This window comes from Liolophura sinensis, chromosome 7, assembly GCF_032854445.1.
Source record: "Liolophura sinensis isolate JHLJ2023 chromosome 7, CUHK_Ljap_v2, whole genome shotgun sequence".
Taxonomy (NCBI): Eukaryota; Metazoa; Mollusca; class Polyplacophora; order Chitonida; family Chitonidae; genus Liolophura; species Liolophura sinensis.
The window spans coordinates 35,581,454-35,602,876 of record NC_088301.1 but is presented as its reverse complement, the minus strand read 5'-3'; the positions used below and the strand labels follow the sequence as shown (position 1 = coordinate 35,602,876).

At 39.5% G+C, this 21,423-nt stretch overlaps 2 protein-coding genes across 4 annotated transcripts; one reads left to right on the top strand and one right to left on the bottom strand.

The window, feature by feature from the left end:
• Positions 1-3,636: 3,636 nt before the first annotated feature.
• LOC135471383 (rRNA-processing protein UTP23 homolog) lies at positions 3,637-8,262 on the bottom strand. 3 transcript variants are annotated; one of them, XM_064750596.1, is made up of 4 exons: positions 8,155-8,262; positions 6,353-6,606; positions 5,529-5,671; positions 3,637-5,114 (listed from the first exon to the last, which is right to left on the bottom strand). In XM_064750596.1, exons 2-4 carry the CDS (start codon positions 6,567-6,569, stop codon positions 4,755-4,757), a joined length of 720 nt encoding a protein of 239 aa, XP_064606666.1. In that variant the 5' UTR covers positions 6,570-6,606; positions 8,155-8,262; the 3' UTR covers positions 3,637-4,754. The 3 variants fall into 3 exon arrangements, with proteins under 3 accessions (XP_064606666.1, XP_064606668.1, XP_064606667.1); XM_064750598.1 differs by having other exon boundaries at positions 8,040-8,173; XM_064750597.1 differs by lacking the exon at positions 8,155-8,262 and adding an exon at positions 7,981-8,114.
• A 644-nt stretch (positions 8,263-8,906) lies between these two features.
• LOC135470485 (eukaryotic translation initiation factor 3 subunit H-A-like) lies at positions 8,907-16,256 on the top strand. The gene is given in 7 exon segments (XM_064749459.1): positions 8,907-9,036; positions 12,952-13,108; positions 13,291-13,358; positions 13,360-13,459; positions 14,118-14,367; positions 14,787-14,922; positions 15,725-16,256. Coding segments are annotated over 7 exon segments (990 nt in total). The 5' UTR covers positions 8,907-8,985; the 3' UTR covers positions 15,953-16,256.
• Positions 16,257-21,423: the final 5,167 nt, after the last annotated feature.

Here is a 21,423-nt window from a genome sequence, read left to right as displayed (position 1 = left end):
AGACGAGCACAAATGCACTTACGACAGGAAGTGGACAGGCAGGTGGACGACATGTTGTGGCGTGGGGTTATTGAACCATCCTACGGCCCATGGTCTCGTTTTGCGTTGACTACCTTGCCTTAAATAAAGTCACCGAGAAGGATGCATACCCGTAGCAGAGAACTGACAACTTCATGCCTTGGCTGGAGCAAAGCGGTGGAATACCCTTGACTTGATGACCGGATACTGCCAGGTTGAACTCGAACAGGAAGATAAAGTTTTTTTTTTTGTTTTTTTTTGATTGGTGTTTTACGCCGTACTCAAGAATATTTCACTTATACGACGGCGGCCAGCATTATGGTGGGTGGAAACCGGGCAGAACCCGGGGGAAACCCACGACCATCCGCAGGTAGCTGAAAGACCTTCCCACATACGACCGGAGAGAAAGCCAGCATGAGACTTGAACTCACAGCGACCGCATTGGTGAGAGACTCCTGGGTCATTACGCTGCGCTAGCGCGCTAACCAACTGAGCCACGGAGGCCCCAGGAAGATATAGGCAACACCGCGTATGCTACGAAAAAAAGGGTTGTACCAGTTTAAGGTAATGCCTTTTGGGTTGTGCAACGCGCCTGGGACATTCGAGCGGTTAATGGAAGCAGTGCTGCTAGAACTAACCTATGAATCTTGCCTAGTTTACCTAGACGACGTCATTGTCATCGGTAGAACCTTTACAGAAATGCTTGCTCCTTTGGAAGAGGTGTTCCAACGCTTGAAGACACATGGGCTTAAGCTAAAGCCATCGAACTGTGTGATCGGAGCACAAAGGATCACGTACCTGGGATACGTCGTGTCTACCGACGGAATTGAGACGGCTCCGAAAAAGGTTGCAGCTATGGCACCGATGCATAAGACGGAGGTGCGTAGCTTTCTGGGACTTTGTAGCTATTACAGACGATTCGTCCAGAGGTTTGCAGCCCCTCTTCACAAGCTTACAGAGAAGGACAGCGAGTTTGTGTGGAACAACGCGAGTGACGGAGCATTCAAGATCCTGAAGGAGAGGTTGGCATCTGCGTCAATTTTGGCGGTGCCTGACTTCAGTACAGAATTTATTCTGGATACAGGTGCAAGCAACACTGGAATCGGGGCCGTGCTGTTACAGAGGCAGGCAGACAGTGAGAGGGTTGTTGCTTATGCTAGTAGGGTTCTCACCAAGAATGAGAGGGCCTACTGTGTTATCCGTAGAGAGCTGCTTGCAGTGGTGTTCTTCGTGAAGAGCTTCCGACATTATCTGTATGGGAAAGAGTTTCTACTGAGAACCGCCCATGCATCCTTGCGATGGCTCATGAACTTTAAGGAGCCAGAGGGACAAGTGGCTATGTGGGTTGAGGCGTTGTCAGTGTACCAATTTCGCATTGAGCACCGACCTGGCAAGTGGCATACTAACGCATTAAGTAGACGCCCATGCAAGCAGTGAACTGAATCGACCGACGCAGGGGATAGCCTGCGTATCGTGGAAGCGGTGGTCCCGAATGATGATTTAGCTCGAGCTCAGCGGGAAGACGAAGCTATTCAACCTGTCATCCAGCGGGTAAAAGAAGGCCGTAAACCAGAAAGGACGGAGGTACGGAGTTACGGTTTTGTGACCAAAGCTTTGTGGGGGCAGTTTAATCTTTTGGCAATGGAAGGCCCTCATTTGGTTCGGAAGTGGACGGAAAAACACGGGAAAACTGTACGCCGCCTTCTTATAATTCCAAGCTGTCTCAAAAAACGCATTTTGACTGAGTGCCATGAACGACCGTGTGGTGGTCACATAGGGGTGCGAAAGACGATGGGAAAAGTTCGCCAATCGTGCATATGGCTTGCGTTACAGAATGGGTTACTACTGATTGGTTACTACTGATTGGTTACTGTTCAGAACCTCGAGAACGATCTATTCATGGTCTACGAGGAAGCCCATAAAACACTGGGTTGCAGTTTGGTACGTCAGAAGAAGTTGTATGACCTAGGCTCTATATTTGTCGGGTGATAAGGTGTATTTACATACTACTGTAAAGAAATCAGGCGAGAGCCAGAACATACGGGATTGTTGGTTGGGCCCGTTTGACCTACTAGAAGCTTTAACCGATGTGACCTATCGAATACAGGGTGCAGATGGGAAAACGCAAGTTGTTTACCACGACCCGCTAAAACCCTATTGGCCGAGAGAGGGTTGACCGTGAATGGGGAAACTGACCAGAGTGATAGCAACGGTGAAGATCCGTTCCCCTATCGGGTTCCCTAACCCATTTCACATTCGCAGTCGGCTAATACGGTGTGTTTACCTGACACTAGGGAAGAGGTAGCCGTAGTCGAGTTATACGTCGACCGGCTCACTTTGACAGCTTTGTCTGTCGGTGTATCTCTGGTAACTCTAGGTGATGTGAAAACAGTAGTGATTTATACTCTGTTCGTAAAGATGGGCAAGTCCAAAAAGAATGAGGCCATCGGACTGTGAAAAGGTATATCAACACAGAAGGCACTTACGGGATCACCTGAGAGTGAGGCATCAGTGGCCAGCTGAGCGGGCATACGCCTTAGGCAGGAGACAGCATGTGCCTATCTGACCACTCCCAGATTTTCTTAACGCAAATGTTCGAGTGGCGACATTGAGGCGTGTCACGGGTATCTCTGCTGACGTCGTCAACCAGGGGCCCAAGAGCGGAAGCTCTTTGCCGCAGATTCCGGGCGCATCGCCAGCTGCAAGCATGGTTCTGGAGGATGAACCGACATTGTTACCATGGCCAGAAGATTCATCACCTCGGTCGAACCAAGGCGATATTTCAGTGGACGAGATGTCCGAGGTATCGTCGGCATCTTATCGATCAGTGAGTCCACAACTCAATACAGTACAACAAAAGAAAGTTGTGACTACTTACGAAAGGGTGGCCTGTGGCGATGTTACTAAGAAAACCAAAGAGACGTGGAAATGGAAGGACCACCACCGCGCTAAGAAAAAATAACTTGCATCAATGAAACTCGGACGAAACCCGATTGCAATCCGTTTCGGAATTATTTCGGAATGTCTTGTTCAGACTGAGCGGAATAAATGTATACAGTTCATTTTCTCTATTTGCGACGGTGATGACTGGACTAGTCTTGACCTTGCAGTCGGTTGGACTGACAAGGGCTTTTGTTGCGACTGCTTCTGAGTGTCTGGTAGGGTCAACGCAGCCAATAAATTGCATGACACGGACCATGTTCTTTTTCACTGCATATACGATTATAACTTCACTTTTACGAATATCAATGTTTGGCCAAAAACTGGAACTTTCTCATCTGGAACTTTCATGTCGCGACGCTTCAGGGGGAGTGGAATGGATTGAACCAAAATGAGATTGGAAGATCGGGCATCCTATGTATGCCTTGTGGAATCCTTGAAAGTCTTGCGAATTGGGGCTCATTCACTTACTGACGGCAAGCTCTTCGTGGTAGCTGGTGTGATGGACAATTTATGGGTCATCTTCCACATTTTCCTATTTGGGTCCTATATAAAGGCAAGATTGGTGAGAGGGGAATCGAAGGGTGGAGGAATGGGACGAAACAGTCATATGTGCAGGTAAATGTGAGATATGGACTAACGATGATAATGCATCTTTACCACACCATTTATTCCCCCCAATTATAGTAAAATAATGGAAAACAGTTTCATTGAAGGTCCGTTAAAGTTACGGTTCACAAGTCCTTGCGATATTCTCCCTTCAATAATAATCACCATTTTCAAGATTATTTCATACAAATCAAAATAAGTGTTGATTGGCGAACGAGGACAGCTCCAGGTGTAAACCACAGTAGCCCAATCGGTTTCTACTGCTGGTGTAAAACGACGAAACATGGTAAACGTGCAGTAAATACGGATTCTGACAAATTTTTAAATTGGTTCTGGAATAATACACACAAAATACCAGTCCTTGGTCATTAAAATTAGCTTCAGAGGGACGCTAAAGGTAGAAAGTAATAAATCTCTTCCACATGGCTCTGAATGCAGAGTCACTTAATTACCATGAAAAAATAGCTTGGGACCAAGTACATGTAAAACTGTGTCCGTTTTTGTAATAAATAATAAGTGTCCCATTTTAGTAGAAGATCTAAGTGATTAATCAGTACATATGGGACTAACACAACATACATAGCGATATATAACTGTAATATTAGTCCCAGAATATACATAGTCCTTTGTCAATAGACGGAGAACAAAGAACACCTTAGTTTGGACCCCATTTTCAATTGCAAGTACCAGGAAAATGTTCTTGTGCAGTACATCTATGGACCCTCAACCACTTGCACTGTGAAATGTTACACGACAAATAAGCCCCCTTTTTTTTTGTTTATTTCGGTCATTTCTGTATCAGACTAATACCAGCGACAACCCATATATGGTGTGGTTCAATACAACAAACGCCATACTTGGCTTCATCCTTGTGATTAGCGCCAAGCGAGAGTAGTTCGCTTTTTGTGCTCTCCACAAAATGAGCTCCAAGGCTACACAAATTATCTCCCCTTAAAATTCATGCGGACACGATTGAGAATGCATTTCTTTAAAAGGTGCTTTTGGAACTGACAATATTCAGCCTGAGAACAACTGTCAATAGTATCCAGTTATTTCAAGATTATGTATAGGGCTTCTGAAGGTGTGGACCTGGCATTATTATAAACAAATGCAAAAATCTTACATCAGGTCATACATTTAAATTTGCTTTTTATTTAAGAGATCTGATGCATAAGTATACCAGAAGGCTATAATTTGTCTTGGACAGGCTTTTTCTTTTTCCGTCTTCCCACTTTCTTGGTTTCAGTAGGTATAGATGATTTCCCTGTGCCAGTTTTTGATTTCTTCTTCTTGCAAGAAAGTGGATTTGGTCCTTTCACTTTCTTATGTCTGTGTTTGTTAACATGTGTAGCTGGTCCAAGCACATCTGTCTTCATCTTGTCTAAAATTTCCTTATGGAAGTCTGTTGGGACCATGTTAGATTGCACCTTTTTGTGAGCTCGTTTGCGTGAGGTCTCCGCTGGAGCCTCAAGGTTAATGGCATTGTACGCGATGAAGAGAAGAGGGTTACCTGGCCTAGATCTCAATCGTTCTGCTAACTCCTGATCCTGAAACGGAGACATAAAAAAAATTGTCATGGGCTTTACCCAACTCTGCCACTACTATTGCCAAGGGGAATTTTTTTTCTCAAAATTACTATTTTGGTGATGTACATGTATTTCAGAAGGTATCATGTATTAGAACAAAGTCACAATTGTTACTTATCAGAAAAACGGTGCTATTATCAACATCATCAACCTTTTGACCTATACAATATACAATGTGGGTGCAAGTACCTGCCATCCAGTCTTCTTGGAAGATAACACTATCTAGGGAAGAGACTATCATGTAGCATGTATCTCAAATACAGAATATTGGAAATAAATAAAAAAATGATTTGTTCTGTTGCATGTAAATAAATAAATCAAATCACAATATTCTAACAAATAACACAGCGCACTTTTCAGACGCACACATCTTACCTGGGTAGCTATGTAGAACTTGGCTTTATTCTGTTGCTTTATCATGGACAATAAACATTTGGAGGCAGGTATTGGAGTATCATGACTACAACTCTGGATGTGAAACTGTTGTAACACTTTGAATGGTCCATAAAGCAGGGGCCCTGTGTAAATATGTAGGGCTAAGTTTTATTCATCTGCGATATTATAGACAATAGACATTTGGAGGTGGGGAATGGTGGCTCATGATCATAGTTTTGAATGTGAAACTGTTGTAACATCTGGAATGGTCCATGAAGCAGATGCTATAATATTATAATGAGAACCTAGCTTTACGCTTTTATGGTTTTATTTATTTGTTTATTTATTTATATGATTGGTGTTTTATGCCATACTCAAGAATATTTCACTTATATGGCAGCAGCATATAAGTGTGAAACACACTTCTATCCGCAGGTTGTTGACAACTCCTTTTCACGCATGGCTGGAGAGGAAGCCAGCATGAGCTGGACTTGAATGCACAGTGACCGCATTTTATGGTTTAGTGGACAAGAAACATTTGGAACTATGGATCATAACAATAGCTTTGGATGTTAATCTACCTCTACCATTCTACATAATGCGAAACTCTTTGCACATTGACAATGCTTTGCATCATATAAAAATATTATACGCAGTATTTATTAAGCTGGGCTATCAGAGCAGTATCTCATTTTATGGTTGATTATAATGGAATATCTTAAAGCAAAGATTTATATATAATGTACTAGGGATGTTATAAAAGATTTACAAAGACTCCCTTTCTGCATGAATGGTGTTCTAAAACTAAATACATAATTATTTACCCAATGCTTCACACTCTGCCAACACACACTGTGTTGTGCACTGCTTCACCTCACAATCCAGGTATTTGGGAAGTTGCTCACTGATGTTGATCTTAAACTTCAAAGCAGCTTTACAGAATGTCCCATCAATAAGAACACGTATTGGGGGTGCAAAGTCAAAGTTGTTCTTGTAAAAGCCCATGACTTTTCTTGCATGCTTCAAACGCTTGAGTTTCATGTCTCAGTCTTTTTGTAAGTTCTCAGGAATGACAGGCCTAAAATAATAAAATTAAATTGTAAAGTATTGATGAAATGAACCATACATAAATTCCCAAAAACAAACTAAAAAAATAAAATGTTGAACACTGTTTTTTTTGTTTTTGTTTTTTTCTTTTTTTTTACTTTTAGGGCTTAATTTTTTACATTGTAATTACAATGCCTGTCGACATATATTGTTCCATCAATAGACAGGAATTTCTGAACATGATGTCGGTTGCAATTCAAATAACTACAGCATGCAGCATGCTTCCATGTGCAGGCTTAGTCACCCTCTACTGTGCTTTCACTAACTAAGGGTTGTTTTGACAGTTTTCACTTCATATATCACTCACACTGGCTAGCATAACTCATTACCAATCAGACTGGTTTGAAACAGGTAAATCTGGAAAACTATACTTAACACAATCTTACATATTAATGAGACCATACAGTTATTACTTGTTAAATAAGAAAACTCCAAGTTCATGTACGACTTTGTTGTTGGTTGGTGACATTTGGATATCTCTATGTTATGATAAGGCTGGTGTTGAAAACATTAGACTAGATTTAAGTAATGAGACCATCAAAATCTTTATGTAAATTTTACCCCATTAACACTGGGTTATACCCGAAAAACTTGTACTCTCAGTTTTAACTAAAAACAATTTAAAAGGTAGAGCTAGAGCAGTATTCATGACCTCCCAAATCTGGGCAATTAACTTGCCTGCAGCAGTAGCTAGGAGACGACGAGATGAGACATCATGGGAAGATACATGATAATGAGCAACGATGGATAAGAGTCTCAGAACTAGACATGACAATAACGGAAAATTATATTATGCTGGGTAACCGAACATTCTGCACAGCATACTAGTCCTGCACGAAGGCACTATCACCCTGATAAGTCACTACAGTCCACTGTAGTGATTACAAAATAATATCGAAGCGAAAGTGCCATCATATGACCAACAGCATACATAAATTGTAATTATCAAAAAATGGTAATCTGGACTGTCATAATAAAGCAGAGACTTGCATTAACTTTTAGGTCACTTAAACAATATTTTCACTGTCAATGTCTGTAAAGTTAAACAGAGCTTGAAGGTGCAAGTAAAAGAGCAAGTACCTTGGGGTCCCCGAATGCCTCCATTCAGATATATCTGACAAGAACGAAAACTAAAACATTTCATTGTGTCATTTATCTTCTATTCGTGTCAGAAGTATATATCTTAACTGTTGTCATGAAATTGTTCTTGTTTTAACACTGGACATCTTATACAGTATAAATATCTTGGGTACAAAATGACTAGGTTACCAAATGTCTTGGGTACGATATGCCTTGGGATGAAACGGTTTAAGAATGAAATGACTAGAAGCAGAATCCGACTTACGAGTGATGTCACTGCATGTAACGTTTCATACAATAGTCCTACACTACAGTGCTTCTAACCTGCTACATCAGGTACGTGTCAAACAGCTGTGTGTAGCAACTTTTGCAGCCCTGTTATGAATAAATCAGTCTAATCTAAAAGCAGTTTAGTTTTTTTTTCATAAAGAGAGTTAACCTCAGTGAAGTCGTTGCAACAGCGGGTTTCTATTCGTAGAGATTGTGGTGCGGCATGAATTCACTGTTAGTTTTGATCTGCCACTGGGATCATGGGCGCCGCCATTAATCTCGTACTTTCTCGTTACCAGGGACCGGCAAATCAATTTTTTTCTTAAATACTTTGATGTAAATTCATGAAAACATGTTTTTGCAGGGAAAATCTAAAAAAAATTGGCACGGAATGAAAATTATGTACATATTATGCAAACTTATGAACATTTAGCTTTCATCATTGACTCGTACATTTTAGGAAGAAGTCTAACGAAATCCTCTGCTTTTATTCCCATACATCCAATCATGTATGGTAACGGCACGGGGTTGGTTTTATCTGCCTGCAAACTTTGAGAAAAGTCATAAAATTCAACCAAATTACACAGGTGTGGAACACATGTAATAGACAGCATGTGAAGATGTTTTGTGTAATGGTAAATACCAAAATAGTCCATGAACATTTCTTGTCTAGTGTATACAAGACAGTGTAGCCTACTTATATGTACATATGTAAAATAAACGATTATTTCGCATAATTGTTAAATTCTATTATAGGTCTACCTATATTAAATTATTTTGTACATATGTGGAAGTATATTTTACGCAAGTAGAAATTTAAAAATAAACTTAAGCTTGTGTATTTAAGAATATAGCGGGCACATTCTCACAACTCAAAGAGGAATTTCGGTGACGAAAGGGAGGGAAACATTTGATGTTAAAAGTTGAAAAGGAAACCAGCCTTATTACAATACAGAAATGTACGAGTTTCCCGCATGTTCTCCATCACATAAAAAGAAAGATGGCAGCCAAAGGTGGAAGCACGCTTCAGTTTGTTCAGATCGATGGATTGGTGAGTAGATTATGGTTAATCTCCAGAAATCTGTATTGTCCATGGTGTAGGGAAAAATTATCGTGTAATTTTCATTCCACAATTAGTCAACATATTGTGGCACGATAGGGCTTCATTTGCCTAACGCAGCATATGTTAGGGAGCAACAACAACAGCAGTTCCGCATGTTTAGAGTAGTTATGTTATTAATGACACCGCGGCTCACTTCGCGGTTTTCACGTTATACCTGTTAGTCAGTGAGTTAGTATTGTTAGTCAATGAGCTCCTTCTCAGATGTTCACTGTAAAAAGCCGCTTCTTCATTGTTTTGACATCACTTTACCACGTGAGACCACCCTCAAGTTTAAAACTCCCCACGGCTGTGATCTTTTAATGTCGGGTTAGGCGTAGATCACAGCCAAGGAGTCGGCCAGGTTGAAATTTTGGTATTTCTCAACAACCTAATGTGGAGAAAGTCAGCGCAACAAAAATGCGTTCAAGATTCATTGATTTATTGGGCAAAACTCCAATAAATTACGTTCACCAAGACATTTTCTGCCGAGTTTATTTCCATATTCTGTTTCCTTTATAACCAGTAAATCCAAGATAATTGGATAATTAGTTGTGACTTACCCTCACATGCCACGTCCACATGGTGATCTTATAAACCAGGTTGGATCCATGAAATTTTGGAATTAAAACCAGACGTCAATGATGTATAGTAATGAACTGATTATGACCATGTCTGTAACTTGTTTTCATATTGAATATTTTTCTTCGTGTCTCTCAGCAATTGTTCATGACCAATATCAAGAAATTTAATGACAGCCAGTACCTGTGAAAGTGGTTTCACATGTTTGTGGCATTAAAACTGCCAAAGCATGTAAGACTAATGGAAAGATAAGTTATTTTCTATCTACTCACATGTTCATCCTAAGCATAATTGTAAGAAATTGAAAGTATTTGCACATATAGTTCTGTTTATTATCTTAATTATATTCAGCCCTCAATTTCTACGGTCGTCTGGTTATTCGTGACAACCGAAAAATCCATTGAGCAACCAAAACCACCACATGTGGTAGTCTGTCGGGCAACCCTCCAAACCCATTGCCACAGCTTTAGGAGGAAGCTTACGTGCAGTTTACATTACTGTATGCTGGGTGTAAATGGCCTGCGGACTACATCAAAAAATGGCTAAAATTGAGGGCTGCATATTTTTGCGGTTACTATCTTGATACATACATATCAGGTAAAACATGTTTCTTAGTGACAAGAATCTTTCCAACAATTCTATCTTGATGTTCTGGAGTTATTAAGCTTTGTGAGGGGCTTACCCAGAGACCTGTCCACCCATGTTTTGGACAGGTAATTCTTCAAAGCAGACGGATTAAATCTGAAGACGGGTTAAAAGACAGGCAGATAAAAATTCACCATATGGGACCTACCCACAGAACTCCGGTATTCAGAAATGAAAATTACAACAAAAGCGCATCGTGTACTGAAGCTGTCAAGTTCGTGAAGTCTTGTCTGAGGTTTTAACGTATACAGCTGATAATATCTGCCACACTTATAGTATAGTCCATAGTGTAAGAAATGCTGATGTGACCTGCACATACTAATCGTGAGCAGGGGAGGCATACTTTGTGAGCTCATTAATGCCTGTGGTCCGATGTATGTTATTCCATAACACCAAATCAACCTCCGAAACAGAAGAGTGTTGAAAATACATGTAGTTTCAGTTTTACATATTTTGTTGTCAGCGTTTATCACGCTGGGCGATGTAAATAAATTTACTGAAGACTGATCACCCTGGTTATATTTTAATTTAAATTAAAACAAAACTAACTGGATGGTGATTAGAAGATTTATACATGTATCTAGAAGCCAGTTTTTACGCAATCCGAAGGTTTGATGCCACTCTCTTAACTGCACACAGATATCAGGCAGTTGTCGGTCACTTAGATTATCTGCCAAGACAGAGCAGACATGTCGAGAATGGCTTCACAAAACCTGCACCCCATTTATGTTAACTTGAATTAGTACCTTAGTTATCTTAACCATTTTGTCTCTCCCAAACCATCATCGGACATCAACCATCATCAGGTACAACAATAACGATGCACATAGGTGCCCGTGTTGTGTGTATTCTGTAGGATGGGTCACGTGACCACGCTTTTGCGTCTAAAACAAAATGGCCACCCAATGTTAAAGCATTGAGGAAAAGGTCACTTGTTGCCACTTTGCTAGCGACCAGTAAGGCCTAGTTGTACAAAATAACATCACAAAAGCTCTGCAGAAATACTCAGACTATCTGGAAAGCTGACAATTGTGTAAATCCAACGGATACAAGATTGCTGACAGCGATTCCAAAATAGGAAGTTCCCTATGCAATAATGTTGGGACAGGGTCTGTACAGGTATATGAAAATGAAATTCAAGGAGTATTCCTGGAGTTGTTTGTCATTCAAGGCTAGTTTAAAATACCATGGTGCATATTATATATTGTATTTTAAGTCTGAATTGTGGATGCTTTAATTTTCATGCATGTATATTGAATAGTACGCTTGCTTTTGCAAGAAATATCACCTCTGTAATGCGACACATTCTTTGACCCAGCCTTGGCTCAGTAAAAGAAATGAATGCCATACATCATTATGCAGGGCTTCCTCTGGTCAGTATTTTTAGGTATTTTTTTCAGCCAGTCACTTTAGCCATTCATCAGATTTTGTAGTAAATACTATTTTTCTTTAGCCATACTTCCTTAGTGGCCAGGACTCTTGTAGGTCTCCTTCTTGGTGTAGCTGTTAGTCAGCATTGTCTCTTCCAGCTATATCTGGAGTTTATCAAATGTTACATTTAGAACAATTGCCCTCAAAGTAATGGACCAATGCTTGGCAGTGTGTTTTTGTTTTTTGAAAAAAAAAATCAATCCTTTTTTCAAACCTATCAGCAGTATCCTAGTAAAATGTAATTTCCTCTATCAGAAAGATTTGTTACGAATTAATTTGTAAATTCAGTTTTCAGATTTGTTTATTCAGCTTATTAAATGGGAAAGTTTAAATTTTTCATGGGAGGTAACTACATTTACAGGTGTAACTCTACCTTGATTTGTTTCCTTTGATAACTTTTTTTTCTTTTGTTTTTTTTTTTTTTTTTTTTTTTTTTTTTACAATTGGCAGTGAAAGGCATCCCCCAATTTGGATTGATTCTCATTCGTTATTTAACAAAAATGATTTTAAGCATTATACGGAATGTGGGCCTGTATATGTGTGCTTGGGATTTTACATTGTACAACAAACCTTTTATCAAGTAAACAACAATTAATTTTAGATGGGAGGAAATGTCAATATCATTGTCATATTTATATTTTTCTTATTTGACTGAATTTGGAAACGATTATTTTAACAACTGTGGGCTATTCATGTAGGTCTAAATATAGGGTTCCAGTGTTGGACTGACTTTGCTAACCCCAACCTGACCTCTTTTTGTTTCTGTAAGGCTAAGAAATCTCTGACATATATAAAAAGACATACAAAAATGAATGCCCCTAGCCTTATGAATTGTTTCTAGACTGTCTAGAGGACCATGCACTTTTGCCCCTTAAAAGCATAATTTGGTTTTTTACCCTTTTATTTTCACAAATAGCTATTAAGGTATATTTATCAGAAACATTTTTCCAGGTGATTTAATAGAGTAAACAACCCGTTTTGAAGTAGCTTTTAGTTGTAAAATCAGACCCAAAACATGCTTAGAATGCATCTCCGGCAGTCTTGCAATCATAGCTCCCAGGGCCCTCGACCACGGCTGAAGGGCTGTGATATTGGACTGGTAGTATTTCAGCTGAGCAGTGCATTAAAGATGGTAAATATTATGAGGGGTACATGTATCTAAAAGTGATTGGATATTATTGTGCATTTTTGCTGTTCTTCAATCTTCAGGTGGTGTTGAAGATTATTAAACACTGTCAGGAGGAGGGCGCTGGTGGCACAGACCTGGTACAGGGCGTTTTACTTGGGCTGGTTGTTGACAATAGGCTGGAGATCACTAATTGCTTTCCCTTTCCCAAGCATACTGAAGAGGAAGAGTTTGATGAAGGTATTAATATTTATTTACTGAAAGATGTAACTTTTTTCCAGGCATTGTTCATAAGTTTCATTGTTTAAAGTGGCACTTTAAAAAGCAATTGTTTAAAGTGGCACTTCAAATAGTTCTATTCTTTGACTTCTACATTGTACTTAATTAATAGTGTTAAAATTGGTTTCATTTTTCTATCCTAGTGCGATACCAAGTGGACATGATGAGAAATTTGAGACATGTAAATATAGACCATTTACATGTAGGTTGGTTACCAGAGCACATATTTTGGATCCTTCATCAATAGGGCCTTGTTGGACTCACAGTTTAACTATCAGAGTTCTATAGAAGAGTCAGTTGTATTAATATACGGTAAGTGTTGTTTTTTGAAGAGGAGGGGGGGGGGGGGTATTGAATTTAATGGGTATACATATTGCAAAGACACTTTTACTGTCTGAAGGTGGGGTTCGTTTACCAGCAATATCGTCAATCGTTTAGAGCTTCCCAAGCAGGCCTTACAAGTAAGAAAGTAAAGTAACAGGTAGATAAACTTTGAGTTGCACATATGAATTTACGCGTTATGATCACAAATCACACAGCCCCGTAAGTTGAGGATGTGAGATTGTTGTGTTATTGTGTTTAGAAAATAGCCGTTTCTGTGTTATACTTGGGAAAAGCTTTGACCTTTCTTGGCTTTGTACCAGAAAATGGCAAAATCATCAGTAATACATGTCAGCTCTTTAGCTCTCTTGGCCAGCAGGCTGGAAAAATAGCAAGCAGCTAACCCAGTATACTTTAATGGAGACCTGCTTTTGTGGTTAAGTCATTAAGGTGCGATAGAATTCTCAAGCTGTGGTGGAGCTGCAACTCTTTTACAACTGAAGTGCCTACATAAAATACAACAAAATAAAACAGTTTGGATTATTGGAGTTCAAGTAGCCATAGGTATTTCTCCGTGGTCGAGTAATATTGTGACCAGCTTTGTGTACTAATACTTGGTTGCAGTTATTTTTTTGGTATTTTTTTGCAGACCCACTGAAGACTACACAGGGCTTTTTGTCTCTGAAAGCTTATAGACTTACTCCAATGATGATGAACTTTTACCGTGAGGCAGATTTCTCTCCTGAAACAGTGCGAAAGATGAAGCTGAGTTTTGAGAAGATGTTTGAGGAGATACCAGTTTTTATTCGTAACTCCCATCTGACAAATACACTGCTTTGTGAAATGGAAGAACTAACAACAACCCCGCAGTCAGACCAATTCCTTGACCTGGCCACAAGGTTAGAGCATCAGACTATTTTATATGAAGCCAGTTGCGTGGCTTCAAAATGGTTAGCATTTTAGACATGTCAACTGGTAGTGAGATCAAATGCTGTTGTTCAAACCCCTCAATGTTATAATAGATCAGAATGTAATAAAGTGGGCCTGTGTGCATTTCTCACTTAATTGTTTAATAATCCAGTGGCGTATAGCGATCAGACCAGAGTACAGAGCTATCGCCTCTAGTCTTAAACAATTCTCTGTTATACAACCAAGGTGCAGTAAGTACATACATGTGTTGTGAAATCTTTCTGTTGACTAATAAATACACATGGCTAGCACCATCTAATCGAGCTTGTATTTACAATCAATGAAGTAATTATTCAAACTCAGTCATAAATGAAATTAATTAGTTGTATTAAATGTTGGTCTTATTCAGTTCTGTATTGGAGAAGAATGTGAGGCAGCTGATGGAGTGTGTTGACGACATTACACAGGATTGTAACAAGTTCTTTAATTATCAACGACAGCACCTAAAACAACAGTCTGCTAAACAGCAGTACCAACAAAGACGGGTAACAACATGTTTCAGTGTACTCATAAATCTCTGTCACAGACTGCAAATAGTCCGGGATTTGCTCCGAGCTCCGCCTCCCACCATAATCCTGGCTGCCATTATATATGAAATATTCTTGAGGAAGGCAAAAAAAAAACAAACGCTCATTTAATTTAAAAATAAATCTGTCACAGATATTAAAGCTTTTCCCTTTTAAATGTTTTCTTGTTGCATATCTTATTACATAATAAAAATGTATTATGATTTGCAAAAATTATAAAAAAAATATTTCATATTTCATATTGTGAAAGTTGGTTACCCAGTGTTTGATGAGCTGGGATAACAGTGTTCAGTGTATTTTAAGGAACTGTCCCATTATTGGTTATTCTAGGGGAGGACAACACTAGACCAAATGTATATATGCATCAATAATGTATCCCACGTGAAGTTTAAAAACATACATGTAACTTTTGTCATTGTGATGTTGCATTACCAAGATATCACAGTTCAAAGTGAGCAAAATTACAAACATGGAGGAAATCAAAAGCTCTGCCATGTTATCAGTTTTGATCAATCTGCCGTGAATTATCTCTTATCTCCCGAGAATGCAGCTGTTTCTGCTTACATAGCCCAAACTTTGCGCTGCCTGTTAAACATTTAATTGGTGTACACCCTTGTTTCCATCCCTCTTCCTGTTTACCCCATGTTATATTATTTGTTGTCCTTTCTTATTGAATCGTTAGTTCTTTTGAACAGCTGGTTATTGCTGGCCTGGCCAGGTTACATTTTAATGGCTCTGTTGTGATCTTGATATGTTGCAGCAACAAGAGAACCAGTTAAGGATATCTAGAGGTGAAGCGCCACTTCCTGATGAAGACATCAATAAAATCTTCAAGCCTTTACAACCCCCTCCACGGCTGGACAGCCTCCTCATCGCTGGACAAATCGACAACTACTGTCAGCAAATCTCGGAGTTCTCTGCTCAGAGCTTTGGCAAACTTTTCATGTCAGAAAGTTTGCAGAATGCCGAGAAGACTAGTAAATCCTAACAACATTAATATTATTTATGATCAGAAAAAGTTACAAGGAAAATCACACCTGGCATGTGCTTTGAAGTTTTGCCTTCGTTAGGGTGGATGACAAAGATAAGATTTTTCTCCATTGTATTGTATGGAAATTGGCCAGGTGTGATACAAAGACGAGAAAAACAACGCATGTAAAACTTCAGAGAAATGTATTCGTGTTCTTTTCCATCTTAGAAAGTGCAGCAAAATTCTCAAAAAATTAAATGTACAGGTATCTTGAAATGCATGTTGATTGAAAGATCATAATAAAGAAGAAAAAAAAGTGAAAGGCTTTCATTATTCCCTTGTTTCAGAGGTTGGTCCTTTCTAATATTCATTGTTTGCTCTGATAACAAAAAACATGATGCCTATACTGTATTATGCTGCCATTAAATTGGGTTCTGAATTTAAACTAAGATGATGTACACTATTAAAAGGGCAAGTGACATCTCGTTTGGGAGTTATAACTTTAATTTTGGTTATGATAATGGATCAGAGTCTACCCTAGCACCGGAGCCATAAGGTTAGAAAATGGCGTGTGTGAAGTTTACATGCTGTCCTACTGGATACCTGGTTTACACAGTGAGAGAGTGTGTAAATGAGAAAATGCCAGGTGTTCAGATCCACTTACGCTCTCTGATTTGAAGTACATATGTCTGGTACATAGTGAGGTCCATTGTTTTTGTGTCCAATATGCAGTAAGCTTGGGAAAAAATGCAACTGTGGTTATGTAAGTGAAGGGTGCTTAAGTACGGCTTTAATGCACCATTAATCAGTATAATCGCTGAAGTTAAGAAGCTGTGCTGGAACTCTAAATGTACCTTTGACTTGAAAGGAGAACATGTCCTCAAGATTGATTTGGGTTTTTTCTAAGATTTTAGAATATAAAGCTATGTGAAAGGTTTTCTATACTGTTCGACATTTAATGTAATAAATAATTGGTGGTGGCTGTTAGATTGTGCTGTAACTTTGTAATACTGCAAGATTGTACCAAGTTTATAGTGTATTTCTGATCAGATGCTTTTATTAATATTTATATGATGGTCCCAAGCACACAGCAAGCAATGCATGTGCTAGACACTGCGCTCTCTTTACATCACTGGCACTCGACAAACTTCAACCTTTATTGTCGGTTTAAGGGATGTAGGCTTTCTTAAGCTAAGCCTCAGACTAGACCTCACCACAGGTGTTCTTGCGCGGAACTCAGCTAGTACTGATATTCATCGAATAAGTTGTTACATGTGCGTTCATAGTTTAGATAAAGCGAATACGTGGGTATAAAGTATTGTTTTATACAATTTCTGTGCTTTCGGACATTACTTCATGTCTCATCACCGCGATCCAGGTGAACTTGGCGTTGCTCAAGGTTACTGTACAAAATTTGCTAGTTGTGGCAGTGATGTCAAGCGAAAGTAGGGAGCGACGTATGTGCTGCAAGGAGTGTGGGAATATGGTAGAGGAATCTGAATCTCAGCTACTGAGCAGTTTTGGCTAACGCATATTAATTTCCTTACTCAGCTCTTGGATAATCTCTAAACTGCCAGATAAAATAGCGATTGAAGCAACACATAGACCAAAATAAAGGATGTATCGAATCCATATATTCATATAGGTGCACATTCCCTTTTTTTCGGACTAGCAATAGTTTTGCCAAAGTGGCATTAAACAATAGTCATTGATTCGCTTTTTTCCTTGGGAGGCACAAAGACAAGCAAAGAAGTTCACACCCTTAAACCTTAATTTAGACATTATTTGTTTTATTTTATTGGTCTTCATAATGTTTGTTTGTTTGTTTGATTGGTGTTTTACGCCGTACTCAAGAATATTTCACTTATACGACGGCGGCCAGCATTATGGTGGGTGGAAACCGGGCAGAGCCCGGGGGAAACCCACGACCATCCGCAGGTTGCTGACAGACCTCACGTACGGCCGGAGAGGAAGCCAGCATGAGCTGGACTTGAACTCAGATCGACCGCATTGGTGAGAGACTCCTGGGTCATTACGCTGCGCTAGCGCTTTAACCGACTGAGCCACGGAGGCCCCCGTCTTCATAATGCTGAGCTTTGGAATTTGCGTTTACTGATATGATGGTGGTCAGGTTTATGGGTGGAGGAAACTAGAGTAATCCGCCGAATGTCGCCAGAAGAAAACGGCAGAAAACCCCTAAGAAAATTTCGGACATCCAGTCACAGACTTCCAATCGAAACAGGAAAGATGGTCTAAAACTGATAGATCACAACGTCACTGTACGGCTTGTGAAACAGGTTGCGCTGGTGACGAATATCACTTCTTGTTCGTCTGTCCAAAACTAAAACACTTGCGAGTAAAGTACAAGATAGATAACCTTATGTCTGCTCACAGCAAGCTAAACTGAAATATATTCTGTAATCTATAGACGCGATCGGCCTAAAAAGACTATCCCTTTTCATAAAGGAAGGCGTGACTGTAATTTTCAGTGATATTCCTCATCGCTGTTGCAAATGTAAGTATATGTATAGCCGCCATATGTTGTGTAATTATGTAAAATGCTGTACCTCATGTACCACCCTGAGTGGTTTGAGTGTAATAAACGAACGAGCCATGCGCGGGTATACCGGGCAAACCTCCAGCCGAAAAGTGAGAGACGCGACCTTATTATGCATCATCCCTCACCCAAGTAAGAGAATATTAACACTGATCATAAGAATTTAATAGTATCTTTATAAGCAAAGGTGATGCATGTACTCTAGAATGTCACAACTGATCTCACAACACAGACACTTGCACCAAGACATGCAAATAGCATGAAGTAGTCATGGGTACTTTAGGCCTAAACATCGATTTAGCTTTACATTTCCTTACAACTGAAAACATTGATCTCGCTGAAATATTTCTAACGTGGCTTTTAGGGATAATCATTCGTTCTTACAACTGAAGTACAAATACTATTTTCGAACGTCTAAATGAAATAGACTCCTCGAAATGAAGGTATCTTAATACCGCATAACATTCAATGATTATCATTGAGGCTCGGCCTACTCGATCAATGCAGTTTATATGGGAATACTGTGGACAAAAAACTAATAAATGCATGCATGCATTATATTGCACCGTATATACAGCTGACCTACAAATTCTGACAAATCGTTGACACTCAGTCTGATTGTTTGCATACAGCGCGCATGTTGGAGAACACAAAGCTCTACGAAGCACATGGATTTCAAGTTTTCAATTTCAAGTTCAGGTCTCTCGAATAACCAGATGCTTATACCAACAGACAAATCTGTTTGTCAGGAAACAGAGTGCTAAATGATTCAAACATATATGCGTCAGTGTAATAAAGACGGATCATCCTATAGTCCCCGCGGTCTTTTCTCGATGTAACATGCGCATCTGCGGGGTTTCCCCTGGGGTGCTTTAGTTGCATTATCCCACCTGTCCCTGTCGTCCCACATGTCCTTTGTCTGTATATTGTTCTCGGTCTCTCGCTCACCTTTGTTTGCGGCAGGTAAAAACAGGAGAGCAAAGGACACGCGCAGGTGCGTGGCTTCCACTTCCGTCGTACTGAACCAGCAATGTTTGTTTCTAGAGTGAGAGAATTTTTAAGCTGACCATAAGTAACAAGAGTTCAGTTGTGCAAAACTGTTTTAGGACTTTTAATACCAAAGTTAACTTCAAACCAAATCTTCTATTTTGCCCCAAAATAATTGCCTAACAGTAGGATATTAAATAGGAACGAAAACTGCTGCTGTTAACTTCGAACTTGGATAACTGTATTACTTCTATATACTCTCGATCCAGGTCTTCTGCATGTGCATATTGCTTACGGGGTAAAACTGTTCGATCAGTCTACAATGTAAGTTTCGATTGCAAAGCCAAGACGTTAGGTGTATATTCTTATGTGTCTTCAAACTTTGAAGGCAGTATACACTGCGCCATATGTACATGTATGTTTGTATGTGTAAAAGAAATGATCATTTATGAGTCAAGTGTGTGGATTTCTTGACTTGCACAGTAAAGTTTGAAGCTAATGAATATGCCTATACCAGCCATGCAGAGACAACAGCTTCAGGCATCAGTCCAGAACAATGCATTTTTAATTCTTTCATATATTGTAAATTACACTGTTCTGCGTACTCGCATGTGTCTGTTCCTATGAGCACTGCATATAGCCATGTTACAGCTTAATGTGTCTTTAAGGAACTTGGACTGATGTAACTCCTTTTTTCTTGCACTATATATGTCAATGAAAAACATAATTTCACAACATTTTGCTTTAGTAGACCACGAGACTTTAAGCTCATTTTTTTAAATTTCCGCCAATATGAATGCGGTTGAGTACGTATATGTTCTTTAAAGTAAATATCTTGAAGGTGATCTCAAGCGTACAAGAACAAACATTCTACATTTAACTCCATATATATGGACGTATGTACAATAAATGCATCGGTTAATCCCACGCTTTCATCTATTCAAAGGCCAAAAATATACATTTTTACCTGCACACACCACGACTGAACAAAAAGAAATACAACCACAAGGGTTATTGCACCAAGCATTTCCTCGCCGTACTTTCACATGGAATATATACACTGAAGAGTCATGCAATATTGATGTATGCACTGAATGAATCCATTTATTAAAACTTGACGCTGCATGGATGCCACCCGACGTAATGTAAATTAAATAAATGTCAGCTGTAGGGTAGCGATGCGTTCTGAACGCTGTGTACTATTGCCGGTGGATGGCACGAAGCGATGGGACGTTAGCACGAAAGGATGATATATACGATACCCTAATGCATTAGGGAATTCAGGACTGTCACAAAAAAAAAAAAAAATAGACGGCGCTAAGCGATGACACGATCGCGATGGCTCACAGTGATTACACGATGGTATAAACGATGTTAGAAAGAACTTAACTATAGCATTTAAAGCGACGATACTTTGGCACGAAGCACTGACACAAACGTGCGAAGCGATGGCTCGCAGTGATTACACGATGCTAGAAACGATGATTCGAAGCGATTCCAACATGGTATTCGAAGCGATGACCATACATCGTGTCATCGCTTTATCCCGTCGTGTCATCGATTTTTATCTTTCTACCATTGATTGATATCATAATGTCATCGCTTCGTACAATCGTCTAGCGATATTACCATGAAATAGAGGAGCTTTGTGGGCATAACGAGCTTCCAGCGCACAGGTACACCCTGCATGTGCATATACTTACAGTCTTAAGAAGATGCCTTATTCTTGCCATCTGAAACATTGATGAGTGTATCCTGTATCGTCGATATAACCACTAACCATAATATATGCCTCAACTCAAAACTTTAAAAGACTTGGGATGTGTAAGCTTTCTTTTCCTTGTGATGTGTGTTCACATCACAAGGCGTAAATATCATCCTTAATTTTTGCTCGAAAATTTTGAATAAAGATACAACTTTATTTATGCATATATATAGCATACAT

Excerpts from the sequence above, each read along its gene's own strand:
- LOC135471383 (XM_064750596.1), bottom strand. The coding sequence starts at position 6,569 with ATGAAACTCAAGCGTTTGAAGCATGCAAGAAAAGTCATGGGCTTTTAC. Across the intron at positions 5,672-6,352 it reads GGCAGAGTGTGAAGCATTGG|GGCCCCTGCTTTATGGACCA; the intron begins GTAAATAATTAT and ends ATATTTACACAG. Across the intron at positions 5,115-5,528 it reads AGTTCTACATAGCTACCCAG|GATCAGGAGTTAGCAGAACG; the intron begins GTAAGATGTGTG and ends TCTCCGTTTCAG.